The following is a 23,831-nucleotide window of genomic DNA, read 5'->3' as shown; positions in this document are numbered from 1 at the left end:
CATCCTGGGCTGCATCAAAAGAACCGTGGCCAGCAGGTCAAGGGAGGGGATTCTGCCCCTCTACTCCACCCTGGTGAGACCCCATCTGGAGTTCTGCGTCCAGCTCTGGAGCCCTCAGCACAGGAAAGACAGGGATCTGCTGGACCCAGTCCAGAGAAGGGCCACATAAATGATCAGAGGGATGAAGCACCTCTCCTATTGAGGACAGGCTGAGAGAGCTGCGGTTGTTCAGCCTGGAGAAGAGAAGGCTCTGGGGAGACCTGACTGCAGCCTTTCACTACTTAAAGGGGCCTACAGGAAAGATAGGGACAAACTTTTTAGCAGGGCCTGCTGTGATAGAACGAGGGGTAACGGCTTTAAACTAAAAGAGGGAAGATTTAGGCTAGATGTAAGGAAGAAATTTTTTACAATGAGGGTGGTGAAACACTGGCACAGGTTGCCCAGAGAGGTGGTAGATGTCCCATTCCTGGAAACATTCAAGGTCAGGTTGTATGGGGCTCTGAGCAACCTGATCTAGTTGAAGATGTCCCTGCTCATTGCAGGGGGTTGGACTAGATGACCTTTAAAGGTACCTTCCAACCCAAACTATTCTATTCTATCCTAGGCATTTATCTGTGACACTGCTGTAAACTCTGTGCCACACCTTAGTGCGGTGGTCCAAGCAGAAACAGTAAAGCCTATAATTTAGTTCATTTAACGAACAACAGAAACATCATAATAAGGCTCACAGGCCTTTTATTAAGGCGAAGTAACTCTTATGTTGTGACCAAAATGGGCAATATATTTCCTGTCAAAGTGAACTAAAACATCTGGACAGCAGACAATGGTGTAGCCTAGACAAAACAGTTGATCTGTGAAGAAATTCTGTTGATAAAATCTATGTTTCTAAGAGCAGCTGTAATTATAAGTAACAATTTGCTTCTATTTCTTAGTGTTGTCCCAAAATAATGGAAAACCATTGTCAACCTAAATAAATTCTTTTTATTCATAACAATTTTCAAGAATGTGTACAGGAAAAAAGTGTGCTAAAAAGTGTAAATATGACTTTAAATCATTAGTATATTATATGTAGAAGTTCTGACCTAGGAGTTTTTTAAAATGTATACATATATGTATGTGTAAATATATATAAATTTTTTTGAAATCACCTTTGTTCATTGACAAATTAATCAGATTTTTAATGCACATTCAAATGTGACTTTTGAACAGTAAGAATACACACACCTGTGGGTCTTCCTTGTGATGGTGTCACAGAGAAGCCAGAGACCTCGAATATGCAGCAATCAGCACTTCAAGCCTAATGACTGTAAGTGGGAGCACAACCTGTTTGATATTCCATTAAATCTAAGAAGGAGTAGCTGATACGTTAATGAGGCCAACTATTATAGACAGAAAAATCTTTCCTCTTCGTTTTTAATTACTACTATGGGATCGTGATCAGGGAGAATACATGTGCTTCTTTCTGTTCTATCGTGGTACCATCAGTACGATAATATCTTCTTTTAATTCTGAAGTAATTAGTTCACAAGGCAAAATAAAGATAAAATCTACAATTTCTAAAGTCTTGTTTGAAGCATTTCAATAGGCAACTAAGATCTATATAGCTGGTTGGTTTGCTTTTTTTATTCAGCTGTATTAAAATATTTCATTCTAGGTTTTCAGTGCTGCTGCTATTTTTAGCTTCACTTCTGTTACTATCACCTTTTCTCTATTTTTAAGTTGTTACTTGTTGGGATTATTGGTGTTTCTTGCTTCTTTTAACTGCTCTTTGTCATTGTTCTCCAGTGTGTTCTCCAAAACCCAGTTGAACCCAAGACTTAGACAATATTTCAATAATAACTGCTGGAATTTTACATTTAATTAAAATATATATGAGTTTATATATTATAAATTATATATATATAATTTCTTGCAGTTCCACTCTAGGCAGAAAATCTGCAGGATGCTTTGCAACTGAAGAGGGAAAGTTGACAATAATTTAATTGTTGTAGGGAAAAAAGATGTTATGGAACAAGCAAAGGGGACAAAACAAGACAAAAGCATCCTGTGTGTATTTTATCCTTTGCCCTGGAGAAGTGCTGGCAGAAGGTGTTTGAGAGGGAATAGGGATCTACAGCTCCAGAAATCATTCTGCTGTGCAAATGACAAAAGAAGTCTCAGCTCTGCCCCACACCTTCTCCCCAGCACGGCCCTCCTCATGAGCTCCCCTGTCAGCTGCAGGGGGCTCCACCCCTGCAGGCAGATCCATGAAGACACCACCAGTGCAGAGATGTGCTCTTCCTCCCAGTGGCTTCTCAGCTAAGGCCAGCACAGAGGAGTGCTTGGCTGCCAAAACATGCAGGAGGGCATTGCCTGCAGATGCCCGCCCTACTGACAGCAGGGTGCCAGCAAATGGCCGTACGAAATTGTCAGAGCAGGGTGTCTGAAGGGGGCTGTTCCCAGCTTCTAGACCCTCTGGTAACAAATGCTGAGACTTCATCTTCCAGGCAAAGGAAGGAAAGCACATACCAGGGCTCAGGTTCCTTCTGTTTTGTCCTGTACAATAGCTGAGGCTGCTACTGTCTGTGGGGCCTCTGCCACATACCTTGATGAGATCCACCAGGCTAAGCTGGCCAAGCCATTTCTGTAGTTCCCCTGCTGGAGTCCTGGGAAAAGACGACTTTGAAGAAGGACCCCCACTGCTGGCTCTTGGTTCTCCAGTGACTCAATGTGACCAGGACTAGCTGAAGAACTACTTCCCTCTCAGGCCAAACCTTGGAGGTGCTCTCTTGGGTGCTTACTAGTAAATCCCTGGGTATTGACCATGAATCTTCAGTCCAAGGCACCTCATATTCCTGACCAAGTCCTCAGGAAACTGCATGCTCCTTCTACTGGGGAGGCGGGCTGTGCTCACTCTGCATTGAAGGCCAGCCTTCATGAGCTGACCAGCTGCCATATATGGCTTCTCAGCACGATTTTTAAGAGCATAGAGAAGTCATTTCACTACAACATGGATCCAGTTTGGGGAAGGCAATCCATTCAGGCCAAACCTGTACTTTCTCAGACCACAACTATTTTGATGATCTGTGCTGCTTCCAAGATCTCTAATTGGCTTATCGGGATCATTCGCCGTTTGGCTGCCTAGCCTTTGACCAAAATAAAGTGATGGACAGGCTGAACCATGACCATTTATTTCATTAGCATCTCCTCAGTCTCCCAGGGCTCTGCTATAATTAGCATCTCTTTTACATCCACCACAGGGTTTTCTAAGAGACCTTACCAAGCTGCCCTCCTTTTATCAGGACTTCCTCAGATCCTGGAAATCCATTTCTGTGATTAGGTCTACTACAACAACTGAGCTAGAAAATTAAGTATTTCAAATGAAAAGTAAAGTCTTTAATGTAATGAAGTAGAACATTTTAGCATCAGAAGCAAAGGTACATAAAATTCCTAATAATATATAAAGCAAAAATTATACAGCTAATCCTTTAGTTATTTTTTTCCATTTTAATGTATCAGTTTTGTCTTTATTTCCAGGGGAAGGGGTGGGAAATAGGGAAAAAAGGGAAAACATCTGATATTTTAACTTCAGAGAAGTGTTGCTAAGATACTTTTTGCCTTGAATGAGTTTTATTTTTCTTGACTGTGGAGGCATAAGATTTGGGGTCAATCAAGTTTCTGAAGGAAGAGAATTCCGCATTAAGAACATTCATCTTTCTCTTTCTTGAGAAAGGCTTTTAACGCTTCTGTACTGTCGATGATAAAATATGGAGCAAAAGGGTGGGAGCATTTAATATACTGGAGCTGAAACTAAAACCTGGACAATGAAGCATGAAATGAAGTATGCTTGGTATCACAGAGAAACAGAATTAGCAAATAGGTAAGACAGAGAAAGTATGTAAAAGAACAGTCTTTATGAATAAAAGGACACTAGGATGATTGTATCTTGAAGAGGACAAAATTAAAGATGGAACGCGTTTATGAAGAAATAGGTTACAGCATGTGCAATCATCAGAACACTTAAGGATGTATCATAAAAATCTCTCTTTCTGAAATATTTCAAAAGTGATACGTCTGGATTGCTTGAAGACCACTGAGTGCTTCAGAGGTGTAGGAATTTAAAGTATTATAAAGCAATTAAAAATTACATTCATTACACTGCGCTGTTTGACTGTATTATATACTTGCCTCTTTTGAAGGAAGGATGCTCTTCTGTTTCCAGTGACAAGGTTTCTTAAGGAGAAACCATAACAACAAGAGAAACATAAAGAGTTTCTATAACCTTGTAATCACACATGTCATACACAATGTACTATTTTCCCTCTTTATAGCAGAAATGCTCAGAAATAATATATAGTAGATGCTTCAAATTATGTTTTCTGTGACAGAAGTTAATTCTAAAGTAAGTATTCCCTGAAAGAGAAACAGAGAAAACATTTTTACATGTCTATCATTTGTCCTTAGAGGACACAAAACAAATATGTTTTTTAAAGCTTGACACTGGTATTATTCTGTGTGGCCTCCGGCTATATGCTTTTTCCAGTTTGTAGAATTGAAGGGATAAGAAAACAGCTTTGCATTAAGAGGAACACATTGTACAGGTTAATCATAACCATGCAGAAATCAAAATGCTGCCAACAAAATAATGGCGTACTAGTGCCAAGGGAGTCACCAGGATGACTGTGAGGGAAGCTGTGGGAGAATAACAACTCCTTTGCATGTGGGGAAGTATTTCAGGCATGTGCTTCTAAATTAATTATTGATGTGGCTGAAACAGAAGTTTTTACCACTGTCGACAATAGCAAATACTCGTAAAAATTTAATTGGCTAAAAGTTAATTCCAGTGTTCCTCAATCATGAAATGCATTAATTGAGAAGAGCCTTTTTCAAGATGTTTAAATTTTAAAAGGAAATAAAGCAGAAAAGCAGAATCAGGCAGGGGAATTTAACAAATGTAAAAATGTTGACAGAAGTGAGAATCATTACTTAGTCAATATTGTATCAATTAACCAAATTAACCGTAGTTCCTGATGAGAACTAAGTAGAATGGCATAATTTTCTAGTTTGTCTGACTCATTCACATTATACATTATGTGTGTACATTAGTGTATACAAATCAGACAAACTAAAAGGCAGTGCCACATAAAATGTGGAAGAATTAAACAAAATAGTGTTTGGAAGGATTTTAAATGCTCTAAATCCATTAAATAATAAATAAATCATACGTTGCACTGGTGACAGTTGTTACTTTTGAAGAAGAGTGGCTAGTCTGCTCCCAGCTACAAGCTTTCCTTAGGCTGCCATAAGAACATCGGAGAATCACTTGCCCACAGTCTAAACAAATAGCATCCCAAGCCGTTGGTAGAAGTACTCTTGGATTTTCAGTTTAACTAGTTAAAATATAGCTATAAACAATAGCAAAAGTGAATATGAAAAAATTCGTTGTTAAGGTGTGTGACATCAGGCTGAGACTAAGATAACTGCAACAATAGTCTTTTTAGGTAATACTGACACTGAGTTTTTAATTCACCGTCATAGTTGAATAGCATAGTATAGCCATATTTTAAAAATTGAAATGGAAAACTACAGATATTATTGGGGGGCAAAGCTTGTAAAAGATTTTCTCTTCACTTACTGGGTTTATATTTTTAGCCCCAAGCATGTAACTTCTCTATTCCTCTGAGAAGCCGTTGAAAAGAATCTGTTCAGAGGGGACAACGTAAAAGATAACAGCATGCAATTTTATCACTGGAGTAACAGGACAGCCTTTAGTTCCCTTTGAATAAAGGGACTTGTGGGTAGCCCAGGAAAAACTCATATATTTCCTATCCCTGCCAAGTGTCTGAACACAGCAATAAACTCACAGAAATACTTGAGAAGGCCACTCTCCCTCCAAATTTCTCATATGAGAAACCGTGTGGTGAAGCTTCCTTTTGCCACTGCTATGGAAACCACAGAGGAGCATAAGAGAAATTGTTCACCTCACTACCACATTGACTGTAACTTCTGTATTTTCTCTTTCTGGACAGCAATGAGAGTGAAACACTTCAGTGAGCGATATTGCTGGCACACAGGCTCATTTGATGCAATTGTGCCATTAGTATTTATTACATATGGTAGCATCCAACAGAAAAATATGTAAAATTGATGTTATTTAGTTATTTCAAAAACAATGGTCACAGATAGGGGGTGTTTCTTAAAAGCTAACATTCCTATCATTTTCTTACTGAATTTTCTATGTTAAAAAGAAAATTTAAAATGCTATTCATCGGTTAGGGCCAGCTTTTAGATCTGAGCTATAATTATTCATGAAAAAAGCTGTTTGGATTGAACTGTACATGAAACTGTCCTAAGATCATTTCAGCTATGAGGTTTACATAGAAAAAAGACATCTCCCTCTAATGCTGTATTGGATTGTGACAACAGTGATCCTCTAACAGGTGCCACAAAGTTCCTTCCCATTGTAGCTTACTCAAACTGATTACCACGATGTACTACAGTAAATTTGCCCCAAGTATACCTAGATCACAGATGGGTACGAGTCTTGTTCACTTTCATCCTACAGTTTGGAGACTTGCACATATATTCATGAGCTAAAAAATTCAAATGATGCATCAAACTACAAAAGAATCAATGGACAATCTTTCGTTTGTATAATTCTACCAATACTGCTAACACAATACTGACAACTAGATCTAATCTATAATATTATCCATTGAAAATAAACTACATACGGTGTGAAGTTTGGATTTTTTAGGAGCAAATTTTTCTACTGTTCTTATGAAAAGGCTACTATATATATAGCCGGTAGCAAAAGCATTATGCAGTATGTGTTCCTGTTTAACTGAGGCTGGATTACTTATTAAAAGAAAAGTTTCTGAAGGAGCTTATTTGTACAGAAGCTCAAGATTTGGTCTGAAAAGGCTGCTTCATGGGTTAATGTATTCACCTATAAATAAAAGCAGTGACAGCTCTCCTGTCAGTACATGCTGATGGACGGTTCCTTTTTCTGCCATTACAGCCTTGTGAATGTGGGAAAATTAATTTAAGTGGTAGTTAATTTCTAATGAATTCCATTCAAGCGGTTAATATGGTCCCTTGATGTTATGGTAACCTTCATGGATCATTGCATTATGTAAATAAATTCTACTTTATGCTGGTTTATTTTAAAAAAAGGAAGATTGGTGAGTCCAGTCAAACCTTCACATACATAAACATGCATAAAATTTCTTAAGAAATCACTAAAAATAGACTGTTTAAGAGGAGTACACTTGATATCCTACAAAGCATACCATTCATCTTTATAAGACACCTAATTTTATATAATTTTGGCAGGATCATATATTATTTGGAGCTGAGAATAAGACGACTTTTGGAAAGGAAACCCTCTTCACTCAAAATTGTATTAGAAATGCAGCTTGTGCGTCCTTGAGGGACTCTCCAAGCCTTTGGATCAGCTGTTTTGCACAGGCATGAATCACTGGACAGGCTTCGCACATTCCAGCTTCTACCTTATCCCCTCTTCTGGGGAGACCTCCGCTCTGCAGAGAACTTCTGCATGGCATCTTACTCCTCGAGGTCACTCAGCTTCTTCCCACTGACTGCAGTGGGGTTTAGATCAGGCCTGTGCTATGTCACTTTCTTGAAAAAAAAAAAAAAGTGTGCAATATTTATTTTCAAATGTTAATGTTTTTCAGTATCCAAATTAATGTACATTAACCTTTTGAAAAGTAATGAAGGTTTCCTTTTACTGTGTCATACCTACTACTTGAAGGGTATAAAAACTCTTGTGTAAGCACAGAGACTTCTGTGGTGTGTGCGTTGGGTGGCTAAGAAATGTCTGGAGTTTTTGACACCTGGTAGCATGCATTGAAATTAAACTTTTCTCGTCCTCATGAGGAACTGAGTACACATTGGTTAGCATTTTAAAGGCACATTGTTTTTCCTTCTGAAAACATGACCCTTTATATACGTCTAAATTTAGGGGGGGGGGGGGGGGGGGCGGGAGACAGCAAAATAGCCTTTGCTCTTATTTGCTGATTAAAAAAAAAACCCAAACACAACCCAAAACATAAGCTGTTGTTCAGTCTTTCGTCAGCCTTAAGCAATCAAACCACTTGATGACAAACAACAACTAGTGTGTATCTAGGCATAAATACATTACAGCAGCTGGTCCAGATAACTAATGACCAGGAGACTTTAAAGAGCTGGCTCAGGATATTTTTGGCCTATTGGTTTAATATATTTTTTTTAAATACTGACAGTTGAAACAGAAGCTTGTAAGCTAAATTCCGCATTGTAAAGGGGTTTTGATATGGAACAAAATTAGTAACATGAAAATAAACAGAAAACAGGATTAAATGAAACGCGATGTAGCATGTGCACATCGTGTCAAACAAAAGTATCTTTATTTGGCTTTTTCTAAAACAGGAAAATACAGTAGATCTAATCTATCAGGACTTCAGGAAAACACGTGACAGTTCATTTATGCAGTCAATTGAAACACAGAAAAGGAGGATTACCTGAGGAATTTTAAGGTTGGTAAGAAAGTGACTAAAAGTAAGGTGTTATATGGGTGTGCCAAAACCCCAAACATTTATTGAGAAGAGAAGCTGGTTGCATGTCCCTTCTGACACCGCACAAAACGTGGGATGGTAAATCAAATGTGCAGGTCTGGTAGCAACAGGAAACCAATATGGGGGGAAATGGAAATATTGTATAGGAAGAATAAAATCACCCATGAACTGAAGGAAAGTAGGCTGCTGGCTACTTATAGGACAAAAACCTGTGCATACTGGTTATCTCAAGTAAAGATGCTGAGGTAGCAGCACAAGCTGGCCCATAAATTGTTCAAAGGCAGTCCTAAAATATCTAGGGTTAAGCATGTTTCCAAGAAACACAGAGGCAGACACTCATCTATCATATTGGCAAACCCAGACATATTTGGGAGGACAGAATTATATAAAATATTTCAGGAAAGATTAACTCAAAAGGTGTTGTCAATAATGCCTAAGAATGTATGAGCGGAAATACTTGTAGGCAGAGGCAATATCTTTTATTAGACAATTGAAGCAGTTGGAAAAAGAGCTGGTAAGCTTTGGGCATACGTGAGAATGACTTGTATACCCAAAAGCTTTCCTATTTTTTTCTAACTATATCAGTGATCTAATAAAATATATTACCTCTCCTTACAAACCTTATCTCACAAATTCAAAAGTTACACAAAAGGCCTATTAGGATGATGAGAGGAGCAGAAAGCCTGCTTCATGAGAAAAGATGAAAATGCCTTGTTTAGCTTAGGAAAACAAAGACTGAGAAAGGACAAGTAGCTGCCTAGAAATAAATATCAAGCGGGTAAATTCCCCAGGAACAGAAATGCTATTTAACACAAAAGATAATGTTGGTATAAGTATAAACAAGTCCTGAATAAATGTAGAGCTGGAGTTAAAAGAAGATTAGGAAGAGGAGGCAAGTTCTAGACTATCTTTCAAAGAGCGATGCGAGCAAAAGACATTCAGTTTTCAATGCAGAACTTAATGAATTTATTTAAATAACCATATTAAGTAGTTGCCAGAATAGCAGGGAATTAGATTTTATGTATACATATTGCATTTATGACTTTTTCCAGTGATCACCATTCTCCTGACGAACTGGCCTGTAGCTGATTGTGACCATACTACTCATAGGCAGCATCTTTTTAAGTGCCTGGAGACACTAAAACTACCTAATGCTTAAGGAGACTCCAAATGGTGAAAGTTTCAAAGGCCTTAACACCAGTGACCTCTACCTTGGCCCCTAACACCACAGCTCTCTGACCTGCTGCTCATGCCGTACACATTGTCTGATTCCCACCCAGCACCCGACTTCACCGCCTCTCACTGGGAGCCTTAATGTAGGATGCTTTTAGTTTTGCTCTTCGCTTTTTCAAGCAGCATCAAGGGATGCACCCAAAACTGGCCAGGAAGGATCTTCCATCACAATCTCCTTGTCTTTCCTTGCCTTTTTTCCCCTCTGACCCCTCTTTGAACATCACACATTATGAATCTTAAGTTCCTTAAAAAGATAGCATTTCCTTACTATGTGCCCAAGATGACAGGATGGGTGATTTGCAGCCTTCCATGTTTGTGCTTCCACTGGATGATGCTGAGTATGTACACTGTGTGCAGAGGCCACGGTATGAAGTAATATGAGACATTGAGACCAGCTGGAGCAGCACCAGAGACCTCGGATGGGCTGTAGGAACCAGCTATACTGTATATGAGAATAAGCCAGATGAGTCTAGACACTGAAGTGTTTCTGGGTTTTGTCTGAGGAAAGATGGCACCCTGGAAGTTGTCCGTCACGCATGCAGGGCAGATGATCAAGTGAACAACATGTAGCAGCAAACCCAGAGTGATTCAAACTGACTCATGAGATGTCTTATGTTTCAAAATTCTAGAAAGAACACTAATATATGTGTATGAACAGATGTCAAAACATAACCACGAATGGGAACCATCATGAAATTTCAATGTCTTTCACTGCAGTTTCAGGGGTATTAGGACAAGTGATAGACACCCTGTGTTTTTATTAAGAGATTTGGGAGTAATATAGATCAAACACTGATAAATTCTGGGTAATAAAAATCAACAAATTATAATGAAGACATAAGGAAAATCTTATGCTGCTCAACAAACTGAACCTACTCAAAACAACTTTCACAGAATCACAGAATCATAAAATGGCTTAGATTGGAAGGGACCTCAAAGATCACTGAGTTCCAACCCCCCTGCCATGGGCAGGGACACCTCCCACTAAACCACGTTACTCGAAGTCCCATCCAACCCGGCCTTCAGATCGAGCCTCAGGCTACCGTTTCATAGTCACTGTATTGTCATTCACTTGAATACATCAAATAAGTTCCTTTTTTGTGACTATGCAATTGGTGATCAGGAAAAAGGATCAGACAACTTTCTTAAAACCAACTTGTTATTTAATAGCAGAATGAGCATTCAAAGCAAAATCAAAGTACCTGGCACACAGTCTACGTGCAGCCATTCTTATCTAAAGCCTGAACTTCCTATGAAAGTGACCTATTTTAGATATCTCAGTCACAGCTTTTATAAAGAGCAGCTTCCTCAGTTATTTCCTTGGTAGTGATGAGTCCCTTTTTAAACTGTACGGACTCTGAGACTGCTTGTTCCCAGCCTTTTCCTCATTCAGGCACTGTCCGTTACCAATCTTCAATCACATACAACAGAGAAGCCTTATGTTATTCCGTGCCTGTTCCTTTGCTTACTTTCGACCACTAAATGCAATCAATGTATTTTTAGATCAAACAACTTCACAAAGTTCACTATTTTTTTTTCCGTTTTGCACAACATGGCACATAAAATCAGGTGGCTTCTTGACAAATAACTGCTCTCTTTCAATACTGTATTCACATTTACAGACAACGGATTTCAAAGTCTGATACACAAGCTTCTAGGTGAAATGGTGAATTTTCCATTTCTGGAGGCAGGTGGATAATTCCAGCAAGTGACAGCTTCATCTTGGGTGCCAATATTCTCCCTGTACCCACTTTCATCATTTTTAGATCAGGTTCAATGTCTTCACTGTGATGAAGCTCTTATAAAGACTGCTGCCTCCACTACAAGTGGGATACGGAGCAATAACGAAACTGCTGCAGTTTATCTCCCAGAGGTATAGAAGTAAAACACCACCACTTACCTAAATAAACTGGGCTGTAAAGTGTGACAGTTCAATAACAGCTTCGTGGGCAGTGCAGCTACTCCTGCAGGAAGACAAATTCCATCCTGGAAAGCAGAGGAGACAGGACAGGTGAGGGGACGACCCCCCATAGCTGTGGTGGGCTAAACTGTCCCAGCTAGTCGGAAAGAGCCTGGACTCTTCTAGCCTCTAGCATGTTCACACAATTTAAGCTACTGGTATAGATTTCAAGCTCCAAGTCAATAATCTGCTGAGCTGCAATGGAATGAATGTAAGTATTTAGATGTATAACCAGCCTTATTAAACTGAATGGGACTACTGTAACCTTAATTTGCATCTTACAAGTCATTTGATATAAGCAGTGCATATCAAGGTATGCCCACCTGTGCTGATTCAGAACTTTACAATATGGTGACACTGCAGATACACGCAAACTAGTTTTGGTAATGAAACCTCTCTAATAGCAGGTGCACGGAGCTCACTGAAACCACAAAAAGACCTTGGCGTTACAGAGAAGATATTCTGAACAATAATGCAACAGCATGTTGTGTCCATATGTGCTGTTAAACAAATAAGAGAAAGCACCCGCTTTCTCACTTTCTTTTTCCTTGTTTAAGAGTATTTATGGTTTTGTTTTATCCTTCTTTTAAAATAATACTTCCAACTTTTCATTTTCCTTTGCCTAGTGTCATGGTTTTGGCCGAATTTACCAAAACCAGACTGACAGATGGCCCTTCCCCCCTGCCAAAAGAGAGGAGAGGAAGAGATAAGGAGATTTAGAATTTTAGAATGAACTAAACTACTTTAATGAAGAATTAATATTAAAATAAAAAAGAAGAAAATAATGAAATAGATACAATATATACAAAACCATATCAAGCTCCCAGGATGACAGTCACGTCACCGGCAGGCACTGGGGAAGTCCCAGACTGGACTCAGCAATGGATGGGAACCGGATTTCAGCTCTGGAGTCAGGAACACACGGATCGGGATCAAAGGCAGATGAACAGACAGAGTCCTCTCTGGACATTGGCCATTGCAGAAAAAGAGTTGACCCTTTTGACCCCTCAGCTTTTATACTGAGCATGGGGCAGATGGGATGGAATACCCCAGTTGGTCAGGTTTGGGTCACCTGTCCTGTCCACTCCTCCCCACTGATGTGACCTCTTTATGTTTTTTCCGTTTCCGACCCTCTAATGGGGCAGCTAACGAAACTGGCTGACCTTGGTTGTTATGGCAGTAAGTATAAGCAAGGGCCTCTCTGCATACCATTCCTTGGCATGGAGCACAAACATTGGGCTTATCATTCTGAGAATGAGCAGTTTTCTCCACAATATGCTGTTAATTTCAGACAGTTAGAGGAGGCCTAGCTAGGATGTAAAATTACTAAACAGAAAATTGGTTCGGTTTTACTTCAAACCGGGACACCTAGTAATAGACTCATGGATATTACAGAATAGAAGAGTCATCTACTTCACCTCTACAAATACAGGAAAGTTTCTAATTGTTAATACTTTGCAAATGCATTACCAATTGCTCTTAAGGTTTGCTCTTTCTTGTGCTTTATTTTTTTTTTTGCTTATGTACATGGTATGATAAAATAATTGGCAAAGCAACATAGCATCTACAGAACCAACAAAATTGCTATTATTGTAACTGGGTCTGGGAAACTCACTTTGGTGGTGCCAGAATCTGGAAAAGTCACCTGTCAGTCAGCTAACCTCAGTGTGTACCTCCTTGATCTGAGCAGACACAGCTTCCCCAGTACTGCAGTTCCCAAAGACTTCTCCCTCACCTGTCAGTATTGAAGAGGTATTGCCCTGAATTCAGGAACCAATACTGTAACTCCCATAACACACACAACCACAGACAAAGTCTGACACTCATTAATATACATGAGCTCAAGATTTATCCTCTGGTTGACCTAAATACATCTCTACCTGTTGCATATCAGGAATCCGACAGTTTCATTCCCTACAACAGTTCTGAAGAGTTAAGCAAGTTCAGTCACTCACAACTGCAAATGATTTTCATAATTGTACGATGGAGACAGTCACAGGAGACACCTGTTGTCACGCTCCTACTCCACTGGGGGGATTTAAAGAAGAAAGAAGAATTTCTGGAAGGGGTAACCTAGGCACAAAACCAACAGGAAACCAGAAACTGAAAATGTAACTGGAGCCTGAGTCTTATTTCAGTTCTTAGTGTAAGGATTCTTCTTCCTATGTTATTGGAGCCTATTTCCCCCCCTAAACCATTTTATTCTAGCTGGGCTCTCCTTATCACTCCCTTCCCTTTAATCTTCTGCCCACGCATTTGTGGAGGGGAGAGAAATAAAAAAGAAAATACATACCACTATGGAACTAATATAGATTGGTATTTAGTAATCCAGGACTAAATTTTTGGCCTGGGTAGCTTAAGCAGCAGTTGTGTACCCCATCCTTTGAAAACAGCTGTTTAAGTAGCACAACATTCAGAAAGTCTGTGATGAAGGATGTGACCCCTCAGCCACCAACCGCTAGACTACTGGCTGACATTATTTCAGTTCCTCATACTGTAGTTGTTGTAAACAAACCTAAAATAAACATGTTTCACCACCAGCTCTAGTCAACCTTTCTCATGTCATCCAAATTACAGAAAGTTACAGAATCTGATTCTTTTTTAGAACACCTCTATAATGGTTTGTGGACATCAACTAAGAAAAGGTACTTAGAAGTGTGAGATTCAGTGCTCTGGCCTAACAGATAGAGAAATTGAGACAAAGGCAAAATTACTTTTTCAAGATTATACAGCAAAGTCAATGGCAGAGTACAATTACAATTCAATGCCTTCTAGTTTCTAATCCTATAATCCTCTTTCCAAAATCTATTAGCACAACCAAATATGCTGTTTCAGTGATGGCCATGAATGCTCCGTTCTTTGGAATGCTCCACCCCAGGTATCACAAACTGACTGTTCAGATGACGACACATGAATAATTTACAACCATGTTAAACATCTGAATTTAAATTACTTCACATCTCAAGTTTGTGACTAGCAGCACTAAATTCAATGGCTTTAATTGTTGAACAATTGTTCCTAATTGTAAGTTGTTGAAATAGGCTGCTTCAGTCTCAGGCTGAAGGGGGAGATGAAAACAGTAATTTGTGCCTGCCTCTACCGTACAGAAATCCTGTCCCTAAATTTCTCTCTCTGGTGCTGAGTGTAGACTGCATTTAACAGACACCACCCTGGCAAGAGCAAATCTACTGCATTCAAAAAGTCTGGCCAGAGATCGACTGCTGCTCCTAGCCCTGGCAATTCGTACTTGCAGGTCTCTCTTCACCACCTGACATTGCTCTTGGCAGGCGAGCCCTGGTTTGAACACCTCCCCAGTGACCCACCAGCATGATTTGTCTCGTACCAGAGAGCTGCCCTTTTTTTCTGGCAGAACCAAGGGGCTGGATGAACTGTTTGGGAGGCAGTAAGACCAGCTGCCAATTACCTGTCCTAAAAAAAAGCCCTGCAGACCCTTCATCAGATGGCCAACTCATTCAATCCACAGCTCAGTCCTGCAGAGTCCTCATCATCCTCCAGAAAAGTGAGTGGGCCTGGAAATCACTGGGCTTTCTGGACAGACTGTTTACTTTAAAGGTGTACTAACAGCTACACTCACAAGGTATCACAGTATACAGGCCTTTCCTTCTGCCAGCACAAAACACACAGCACACACCTACAAATGCGTACCATTAACTCTAATCTGAGTATCAAAGCTTTTAAAATCTATAGTTGCTTAGACTCCTTAACTGGCAAAGTGTATTAAAAGGGGTAGAAGTTTTCCAAGAATTTTCTCTGCTTACATTTTATTTACATGCACAAGCTAATGCCTCTGAAGCATTACTGTTCCAAGTCATTCTCCCCACACCTCTATGAGAGAGATGTTTCAAGGGACACAGGAAAAGTTGTATTAAAAAACCCCCAATAATTCTAAAGTATTGTTGATTTATGTGAGTGAGCCTTAAGCTTGGCAGAAACTTAAAGCAAATGAGCTGGAATCTGAAATTACTATTTTCATCTTCTTTGCTGCATACACTACACAAAATGTTTTACGAACTCCACCCAAAATGCAACGATTCCCAGTCAACTGCAGAATAGGTACACCAGAAAAATCAGAGAGGACTTCTCCAAAGGAAGAGGAGGCTAAGAACACTTCCAACTACACTGTGAATGGTCAATATAACATTATACTATCACAGAACTTAAACACTAAAACTTAAGAAACTGTTGATTACTTTATACTAATTAAAATACCACCATCTCCCCTCAAAACCCACAGAGATAAGTAGCAAGGGTTATTTACATTGGCATTACTGAAACTACATGGGATTATGTCTGCTGCAACTCAACAGTTAAAGAAATTTTACCTCACCTATGAGCCAAGCCAAAAGCCAGAACATCATCTTTTGATGTAGCATTTAATATTATTTGCCACTTAGAAGTCCACCTGAGTTTGCAACTATTGGTTCTGTTATCACAGCTTCCAACACCTATGGTTTTTTTAAAAAATAAACTGTGTATTGTAATAATTCACAATCAGCAGCGTTTATTTTCATTTTGCTTTAATTAAACACAAATGGATCTCAGAGTCCAACGATTCAGCTTTGCCCTTCCTAACTTAACAGTAAGGTGATTTTAAGTAAGGCTTCACGGCTAAGACGACAAGAGGCCCAGAAAGTTGTGGCTTCCTACTTCAGTTCTAAGCATTCATTGTCTGAAGTTATGGCGAGGGCCGTCAAAAATTTAACTCGCTCCACCTCAGCGTTCAGACGAAACTTTGTCACCAACACCATTTTGCGGTCTGTGTCCCCAGCAGTCAGCTCTCGGCGGTCACGGAGGAGCCAGAGAAGAGGGAAGGTGCAGTCCCAGAAAGCCGGACGCCAAGGCCCGACCGGCGAACACCGCCTTTGCCCCCTCCCCGCCGGGGGCTGGGGACCCGCGGCAGCTCTCCCAGTCGAGAGCGGCTCCAGGCCGCCGGGCTACAGCTTCCTCTGCTTGTGCCGGGGGTTGGTCTTGCAGCAGACGTAGAGCCGGCCCCGCCGCCGGACAATGTAGCAGTCCTTGCAGCGCCTCCTCAGCACCGTTTTCGTCTTCAGCCCCGCGGGAAACGGCGGCAGCCCGGCCAGCGGCGGGAGGGCCAGCAGGCCGCAGGGGGCGGGCACCCCGCACCGCGGCGGCAGCAGGGCCCGGCTCACCGCGGCGGGCAGTGCCGCCGCCCGCCACCACGGGGCCAGGGAAGAGAAGGGCAAGCGGCCTAGCGGGCGCAGCGGCCCAGCGGCGGCCTTAGCCAGGATGGAGAGCATACTCTGCGCCCTGCGGGGACAGCACACCAGTGAGGACACCCGCCCCGCCCCATTCCTTTCCTTTCCTTTCCCGCCGCCGCCTCCGCGCCACCCGCCGCCCCCAGCCCTAAGGAAAGGCTCCGGGCACCGACCGGCTTCGTCGCCGCTCCCCTCTTCGGCCCACCGGCTACCGCTCGCCCCCTCAGCCGCGCGCATGCGCGCACCCGGCGGAAGGGCGCGGGAGGCAGCGAGGGGCGGGGCAAGGGCTGCGCTTGCGCGCGTCCGCCCGCGGCGGGGGTCAGGTGGGCGGCGCAAGATGGCGGCGCCCGGTGCGACCTTCCGCCGGCTGCTGCCGCTGAGCCGCTGGCTGCTCTCCCGCCCGCTGCCGGCCGCCGCCGCCCGGGCCTACGGCGTGCGAGCCTCCGGTACCGGCGAGCTGGTGACGCACACGGGGCAGGTGAGGGGGCGGGGCCGCGGCGGGTGGAGGAGGATGGCGGCGGCCCGGAGTCGGTACTGCCGCTCCGCTGACCGGGGAGGGCGGCCGTGTCCGGGCCGCGTCTGCGGGAAGACGTCTGCCGGGACTGCGAGCGGCAGCCTGGTGCGGTACCCGCTGTGGGGATGAACGTTCCTGGGTGATGCGTAGGGAAAAGGTAGGCGCGGTTTTATGAAAAAAAACCTGTTAATTAGGGCCAGGGTCGTTAGCCGTTACCGGATGGAGCACCTGCGTCAGCGCCTTGTGACTCCATGGTCTCTGTGTTCTTTATTGTCAGCCCTGGGCCTGCCACCCGGGAGGCTGGTGTGGAGGTGGGAGATATGCCGGGCTGGTGGGAAGGCTCTCCCTGCGGCCACTTAGCTCGAACGTAAATAAATACAAAACTTGAATTTCCTAGTTTGGTTCACCTTCCAGATGGCAGTGTGGGATCAAGGAACAGCATTATAAGTAATAAATCTTATGTTCATCTTTGTGGTCAGAGCTAAGACTTCAGTTCACTGGCTTTAAACCCCCCTCTATCCCCTTTCTTTTGTGCTTTCCAACCTAAAATTTGTTTTCCTGTTTGAGAGAAATGGAAACTACATTTTCTGTGCCGTACACTCTGGTAAGAGGATGGCAGTACTTGAAACTGCGGAAACAACTTACTTGGTCTTGACAGTGCTGGAAACCCATGTATTCTTTGCTTATGGTCGTTACTTTTCCAATAAGATCAAGTTTATTTTACACTTTAGGTATATGAAGAAAAGGATTATCGAAGAGTTAGATTTGTTGGACGACAAAAGGAGGTAATTCATTCTACTTTTACTCGTGGGAGAGGGGGTGCCTTGTGGGTCTTTTATACCTGATACTGATGCCTTCAACCTGATTGTTATTATGAAAAAACCCAAGCAAATAAAAAGACAAAACAAACCAACCAAACCCAAAACCCAAATCCAAACAGTTTTGGATTTCAGTATTTTTTTCACTATGGTGAAAATTTTTCAAGACAGCTTATAGTGGTTTCTGTGTACCTCCCCACTTTTGGCAAATTTGGAAAATTCAAGACTTGCCTATACCTATTAAGTGCTTACATTTAGGCTGTGAAAGTTCCAGGCATTTGAGCATCTTAAACTTGGACCAGTTTTTGTTTTAAGCATATGTTTTAAGAACAATTTAAGCATGTTTCCAGTGTCATTTGTGTTCAGAAAAATCACATAGTTAAATGCTCTGCTGAATTGTGCACCTATATACCTGTTTAAATGTGTGTTTTGAAGCTTAGTTTGCTTCTGCTTAGTTAAAATCTTGATCTTTACTCAAACTGAGTTTTTTAATGAGGCCACTTCATTTCTAGAGCTGGGAAGCATTCGCTGAAACAGTGATGTAACAAATAAAACTAAAATTTTGAGTATTCTGAAATAACAAAGCCTCAAAAGCAAAGTCTAATAACACCAGTATCAGCCAGATGTGCTACTGTGAAGTTATCTTGTGGGTCTGTTGCTGCTGCTTATCAGTAGAGTGACTGTGTGAAATTGCAAGTTCCTTAGCACCGAGTTCTCTCTGATGATCGAGCAGCAGCTCCCTGAGGGCCTTTGGGAGAGAAGCAGAGATTGTTTCAGCTAAATTGTTTTCCTCAATACCCAAGCATCTGATTAGTGCCTTACTGTTAATGGTATAAATACGTATGTATAGTAGAGGCATTAAATATAAGGTGTGGTACATTTTTTTAATGTAATTGCATATAATTATTCCCTTCCTACATTAACCTGAGCTAATTATGCTGATTTCTGAGGTTTTGTATTGAGTTTACCTCATTGTATCATGGATACAATTTAACTCGTGCTGTGTGGCAAAAACAGGGATTCTACGTGGGAAATAGTTAAATGAAAATGTCACTTAAAATGCTGAAGTAGTTTACTTCTGGGAGGATAGTAGCAAAGTAGGTCTCTCCCAAACGCAATGCCTGTTTCCGTGCTACTTCTGTAACTGTAGGAAACGCTCCTTAAGCCTAATTCTCCATAGGGCGCAGGTCCCTCTGATGTGCTCTTGCCAGCAGCTGATTTTGGACTGGCTTTCTGTGTGGTGAGGAACACCCAGGGGCTTCAGTTTGGCCCAGTTCCTCCTTCTCCAGCAAAAGCTGAGCTTTAAGTCTGCTGAGGAAGGTTTAATGCTAGGTTTTAATTGTGAAGTTGAAACAAAATTTACATGTCAAATACTGAAACAATCCTCATCTGTGGTTATTAATGGGATCTCTATGTAGGGGCTTTGCTGTTACCCTAGGAGATCCCCCAGTGCGTTTCAGCTGCTGTTATTAGGGTTTCACGGCCATGTCTGTAGTCCAGATGTTGTCTTGTTCTGGAGCTAAAGCTAGCCTGCAACGTTGGTGACTGTACTTTCTCAGCTGGTTCTTGTCTTCACCTTTGGTGTGCTCTCGGTGGTCGAGCCTGGCTTGTGATCAGCCCAGTCCAGCCTCAGCAGCTTTCTTGTCTGGGGATGCAGCCTTGGGATGCAGGTGTTCTTGGTGAGGACATCTGGGCCCGCATCTGGGTGCTGCATGTGGCCTCTCCAGGCAGTGGCTGGGCACAGGCCCAGAGTACCTGGGTATAGTCCCCTCAGTTCTGCCAGCCTAATTGTTAATGAAATCCTTGTGTTTTAGCTTTTAAAATCATTGATCTCTGTGCTGGATGTGCAGAACTGGGTGATTGGTGCTCTCTGGCAAGGGCCTAAAGCAAGTAGCTGTGAGAAGACCGAGCATGGCAGCTGTTAAACTGCATCTGCTGCAGTCAGACTAGGGTCATCCTGCCCTCGTATAATCCTTAAGGTACCACAGGACCTTTTTTGACACCACCATTCCCGCTTTGGCTCTACTTTTTCTTTGGGCTGGTGCAGCAGCTCAGAGCTGGTCTGGTTTAAACGTAACCTCCTGTCTTCCTTCTGGGTCTTTGGACATGGGTCTGTTCCAGGTTTGTTTTTTTCTCGGCCTCACAGACCATGTACTGGCACAGGCGAATAGGTGGAAAGAAATGGCAATGGGATTGTCAAACTGGCACTACGGCCAGGAAAAAAAAATTGCTCATTGAATTATGCATTGGGCAAGGAGCATGTGGGTGTGCGTATTTGTTGTGGTTCAACCCCAGCCAACAACCAGGACCATGCAGCCACTCGCTCACTGCCCCCGTGGCAGGATAGGGGAGAGAAGCAGAAGGGACACATGTGAGAAAACTTGTGAGTTGAGATAAAGACACTTTAAAGCAAAAGCCACTCATGCAAGCAAAGCGAAACAAGGAATTCATTCACTGCTTCCCATCTCCAGCAGGGCTCCATCATGTATAACAGTTACTTGGAAAGACAAACACCATAACTCTGAACATCCTCCACTTCTTTCTTCTTCCCCCAGCTTTATATACTGAGCATGGTGCCATATGGTATGGAATATACCTTTGGTCAGTTGGGGTCAGCTGTCCCAGCTGAGTCTCCTCCTAACTTTTTGTGCACCCCCAGCCTACTTGCTGGTGTGGTGGTGTGAGGAGCAGAAAATGCCTTTGCTTGGCAACAACCAAAAATACCTGTGTTTTGTCAACACTATTTTCATCCCAAATCCAAAACATAGCACTACACCAGCTGCTAGTAAGAAAGTCAACTCTATCCTAGCCGAAACCATTGTTCATTCTTGCCTGTATAACATCACTTCTGAAAAAGCTGTCCCCTCCTGGAGCATGTTTAAGCTGAGAGGTAGAGGTGGTTGTCTGCTCAGTACTGGCTGGGAGCAGGTTGGAAGCAGCTGGCGTGGATGAGGGAGGGAAGCACTGCGGGTGGGTGCTGCAGGTCCTGCTGAGGTGCAAGTTGCTGTGTCACAGGCTTGTCCAGAAGTGGGTACGTACGTGCTCCAGGAAAAAGCCCTACTTGTCAGTGATAGACATATTCAAGAAGTGTATATAAGATGGATTTACAGAGTGGCATAGTGAGGTTTAGAGGTTTGTTTGTTTGTTTGTTTTTTTCTAATGCCTTTCGAACTGTTGTTATGCACCACGTTTGTGTTACCCTGAGGTTCCTGTGCAGTGATAGACTAAAGTGCATGGTGAGAGGCTCTAAATTACCAGCAGTTGTTATATCTCGCTGCCGGCCTTACTTGTCCCACCATTATTTCAGAGTTTATCAGCAGTGAGTCTTTTGCAATTTTTATCATGTAGTCACTAAAGCACGATACAGAGGCAGTGTCAGTTAAATATCTTCTGTTCTTGGCTGCTTGTTCCTGCTGACTGCTCTGCTGAATCTGCTTAGGTCATGTTGTAAACCTGAACACTGATGTGGCCTGTGCGTCAGGGGAAGGGGATTACTTTTGCAGAGTTTAACACAGTTCACTGATCACACCCAAAGAGTTGGTGGAGAAGGTGGGAAGAAATCCATGCAGGAACTTCTCAAGATGGTTGTGGTGGAACTGCTTGGGGAGATGGTGAATTTCAATTGCTTTCTGTCTGAGTGGGGAAGGTATCTGAAAGTATAATTTTTCTCTTGCAGGTGAACAAGAATTTTGCGATTGATTTGATAGCAGAGCAGCCTGTGAGTGAAGTTGAAAAGAGAGTGATATCATGCGATGGTGGTGGTGGAGCTTTGGGACATCCTAAAGTATACATAAATTTGGTAATGTCTTCATTCTGCATACAGCATGTTTTGTCTGTAATTCCTGTTTATAAGATTAGCTATTTTTTGGCATGTTTTACAAAATAAGAGGAGTAAGCACTGGAGATGCTCATTTTATTTGGTGCTTAATATAAACTTAGGATTTCTACTCAGAAGAGTTAGAAGGCTTTCATTTGAAGTTACAGAAGTTTCTTTTTGAAATTTTGATTTGTTTGATAGGACAGTAATTTTTTTAAACAAAGATATTAACTGAAGTAATGTGTACTTGAGAGGAAAAAATAACATGCTTACTATGTTTTGAGACACTCTAATTATTTAAATGTCACCATGTAGATTGAGGATACATTTGCAATATGCTTAGGAATATGCGGTTTATTTTGAATCTTGTAAGTTCAAGCTAAAAAGACCGGGGGGAGGGAGGAAACCAAAACAAACCAAATCCCTCTTTCAGTCTTTGGGAATCTTTGATAGTTCTGAAGATTAAACGTTTCAATTGTGGTCAGAGAATCAGTGAAGAATAAATGTCTTATTATCCTCCTATTGACATTAGTGATAGTTTCCAGTGTATTCTTATTCTAGAGGGTAAAAATATTGAGGCTACTGTCATATGACCTCGGTGGAATCAGCGAGGACCAGTGCTTAGGTGCTGTTCTCAGGCAGACCCTGACTGCAGATGTCTTAAAATTTTTGCTTGTTCGCCTAAACTTTGACATTTGCTTAATACCCAAAAGAATGGTGGGGGAAAGGCCAAATCCTATTCTGTATTAAAATAATTATGAAATCTTTTCAGAACTTTGGAACAAATATGACCGAACTGACTTAAGTTGTCCAGTTCAGTAAGAGGATCCTTTATTGCTGAAGAGATATCACTTGGCTTGACTTTAAAATCATATTGTTGAGATTAGGCCAGGTAGTTAAAAAGCTGGCAGAAGGGAAGATGTGTACGATACAGAAATCAAGCATGAACCTCATACTGTTGTTCTTACTTCCAGTGTTTCAAATAAGATTAAATTCTGTACTTCAGCTATATTGATCTGTTTTAAGATGGTGCATATAAATAAGACAGAATTTGTAATTTCTATAAATTTTATAAAGAGAAACTAGCGTCTGTTGTATTTTTATATTTTTGCAGGACAAAGATACAAAGACCGGAACTTGTGGCTACTGTGGACTTCAGTTTAAACAGAAACATCACTGAAAGATTATTCTTGTGTGGCTGCAGATTTCTGTTCAGATGTTAATGTTGAACAAAAAATAAACACTGTATTTAGAAACCCAAGCATAGTGTTTGTGTTTATCTTAGCTATGGAAAGTCCAGCCTGTACCTTTTTAAAATCTAGCCTTTCAAGTATTTGAGAGCTGAATGGTATTACAGTACCTGCTTTGTACTTAATTTGGTTTTCATGGAACAAATATCCTGGCTGGTTTGGCAGACTTGTTGCAGGCTTGTAAGTGGCCCTCAGCTGCAGCATAGGGTTGGTTTGTAGTGAGTAGATTTGTATTCTTTTCAACACTGAATTGGATATAAATGTTTACTGGGGGATTAATTATCCTAGGTGTTTGTCTTTTGGCATTGTTTGACACTCTTAATTTGTTCATGGCTTAGTATCTATAGCTAGATTCACAAATAGAATCACAAAGATATTATGATATTCAGTGTGACAACATTTACACCTGGAAGCAAGATTGTCATCCCTGAATTAAGTAGCTACACT

At 41.7% G+C, this 23,831-nt stretch overlaps 2 protein-coding genes across 2 annotated transcripts; one reads left to right on the top strand and one right to left on the bottom strand.

Moving 5' to 3' along the window:
* Positions 1-16,262: 16,262 nt before the first annotated feature.
* On the bottom strand, positions 16,263-17,058 carry MRPL36 (mitochondrial ribosomal protein L36). Its single transcript, XM_074146744.1, has one exon. The coding sequence runs from the start codon at positions 17,025-17,027 to the stop codon at positions 16,704-16,706; it is 324 nt and encodes a 107-aa protein (XP_074002845.1). The 5' UTR covers positions 17,028-17,058; the 3' UTR covers positions 16,263-16,703.
* Positions 17,059-17,302: 244 nt separating this feature from the next.
* Positions 17,303-23,393, top strand: NDUFS6 (NADH:ubiquinone oxidoreductase subunit S6). The gene is made up of 4 exons (XM_074146763.1): positions 17,303-17,463; positions 18,231-18,284; positions 21,994-22,116; positions 23,249-23,393. The coding sequence occupies exons 1-4, from the start codon at positions 17,323-17,325 to the stop codon at positions 23,312-23,314; spliced, it is 384 nt and encodes a 127-aa protein (XP_074002864.1). The 5' UTR covers positions 17,303-17,322; the 3' UTR covers positions 23,315-23,393.
* Positions 23,394-23,831: the final 438 nt, after the last annotated feature.

This window comes from Numenius arquata, chromosome 4 (genome assembly GCF_964106895.1).
Source record: "Numenius arquata chromosome 4, bNumArq3.hap1.1, whole genome shotgun sequence".
Taxonomy (NCBI): Eukaryota; Metazoa; Chordata; class Aves; order Charadriiformes; family Scolopacidae; genus Numenius; species Numenius arquata.
The sequence above is the reverse complement of the archived record's forward strand: the minus strand, read 5'-3'. Positions and strand labels throughout refer to the sequence as shown.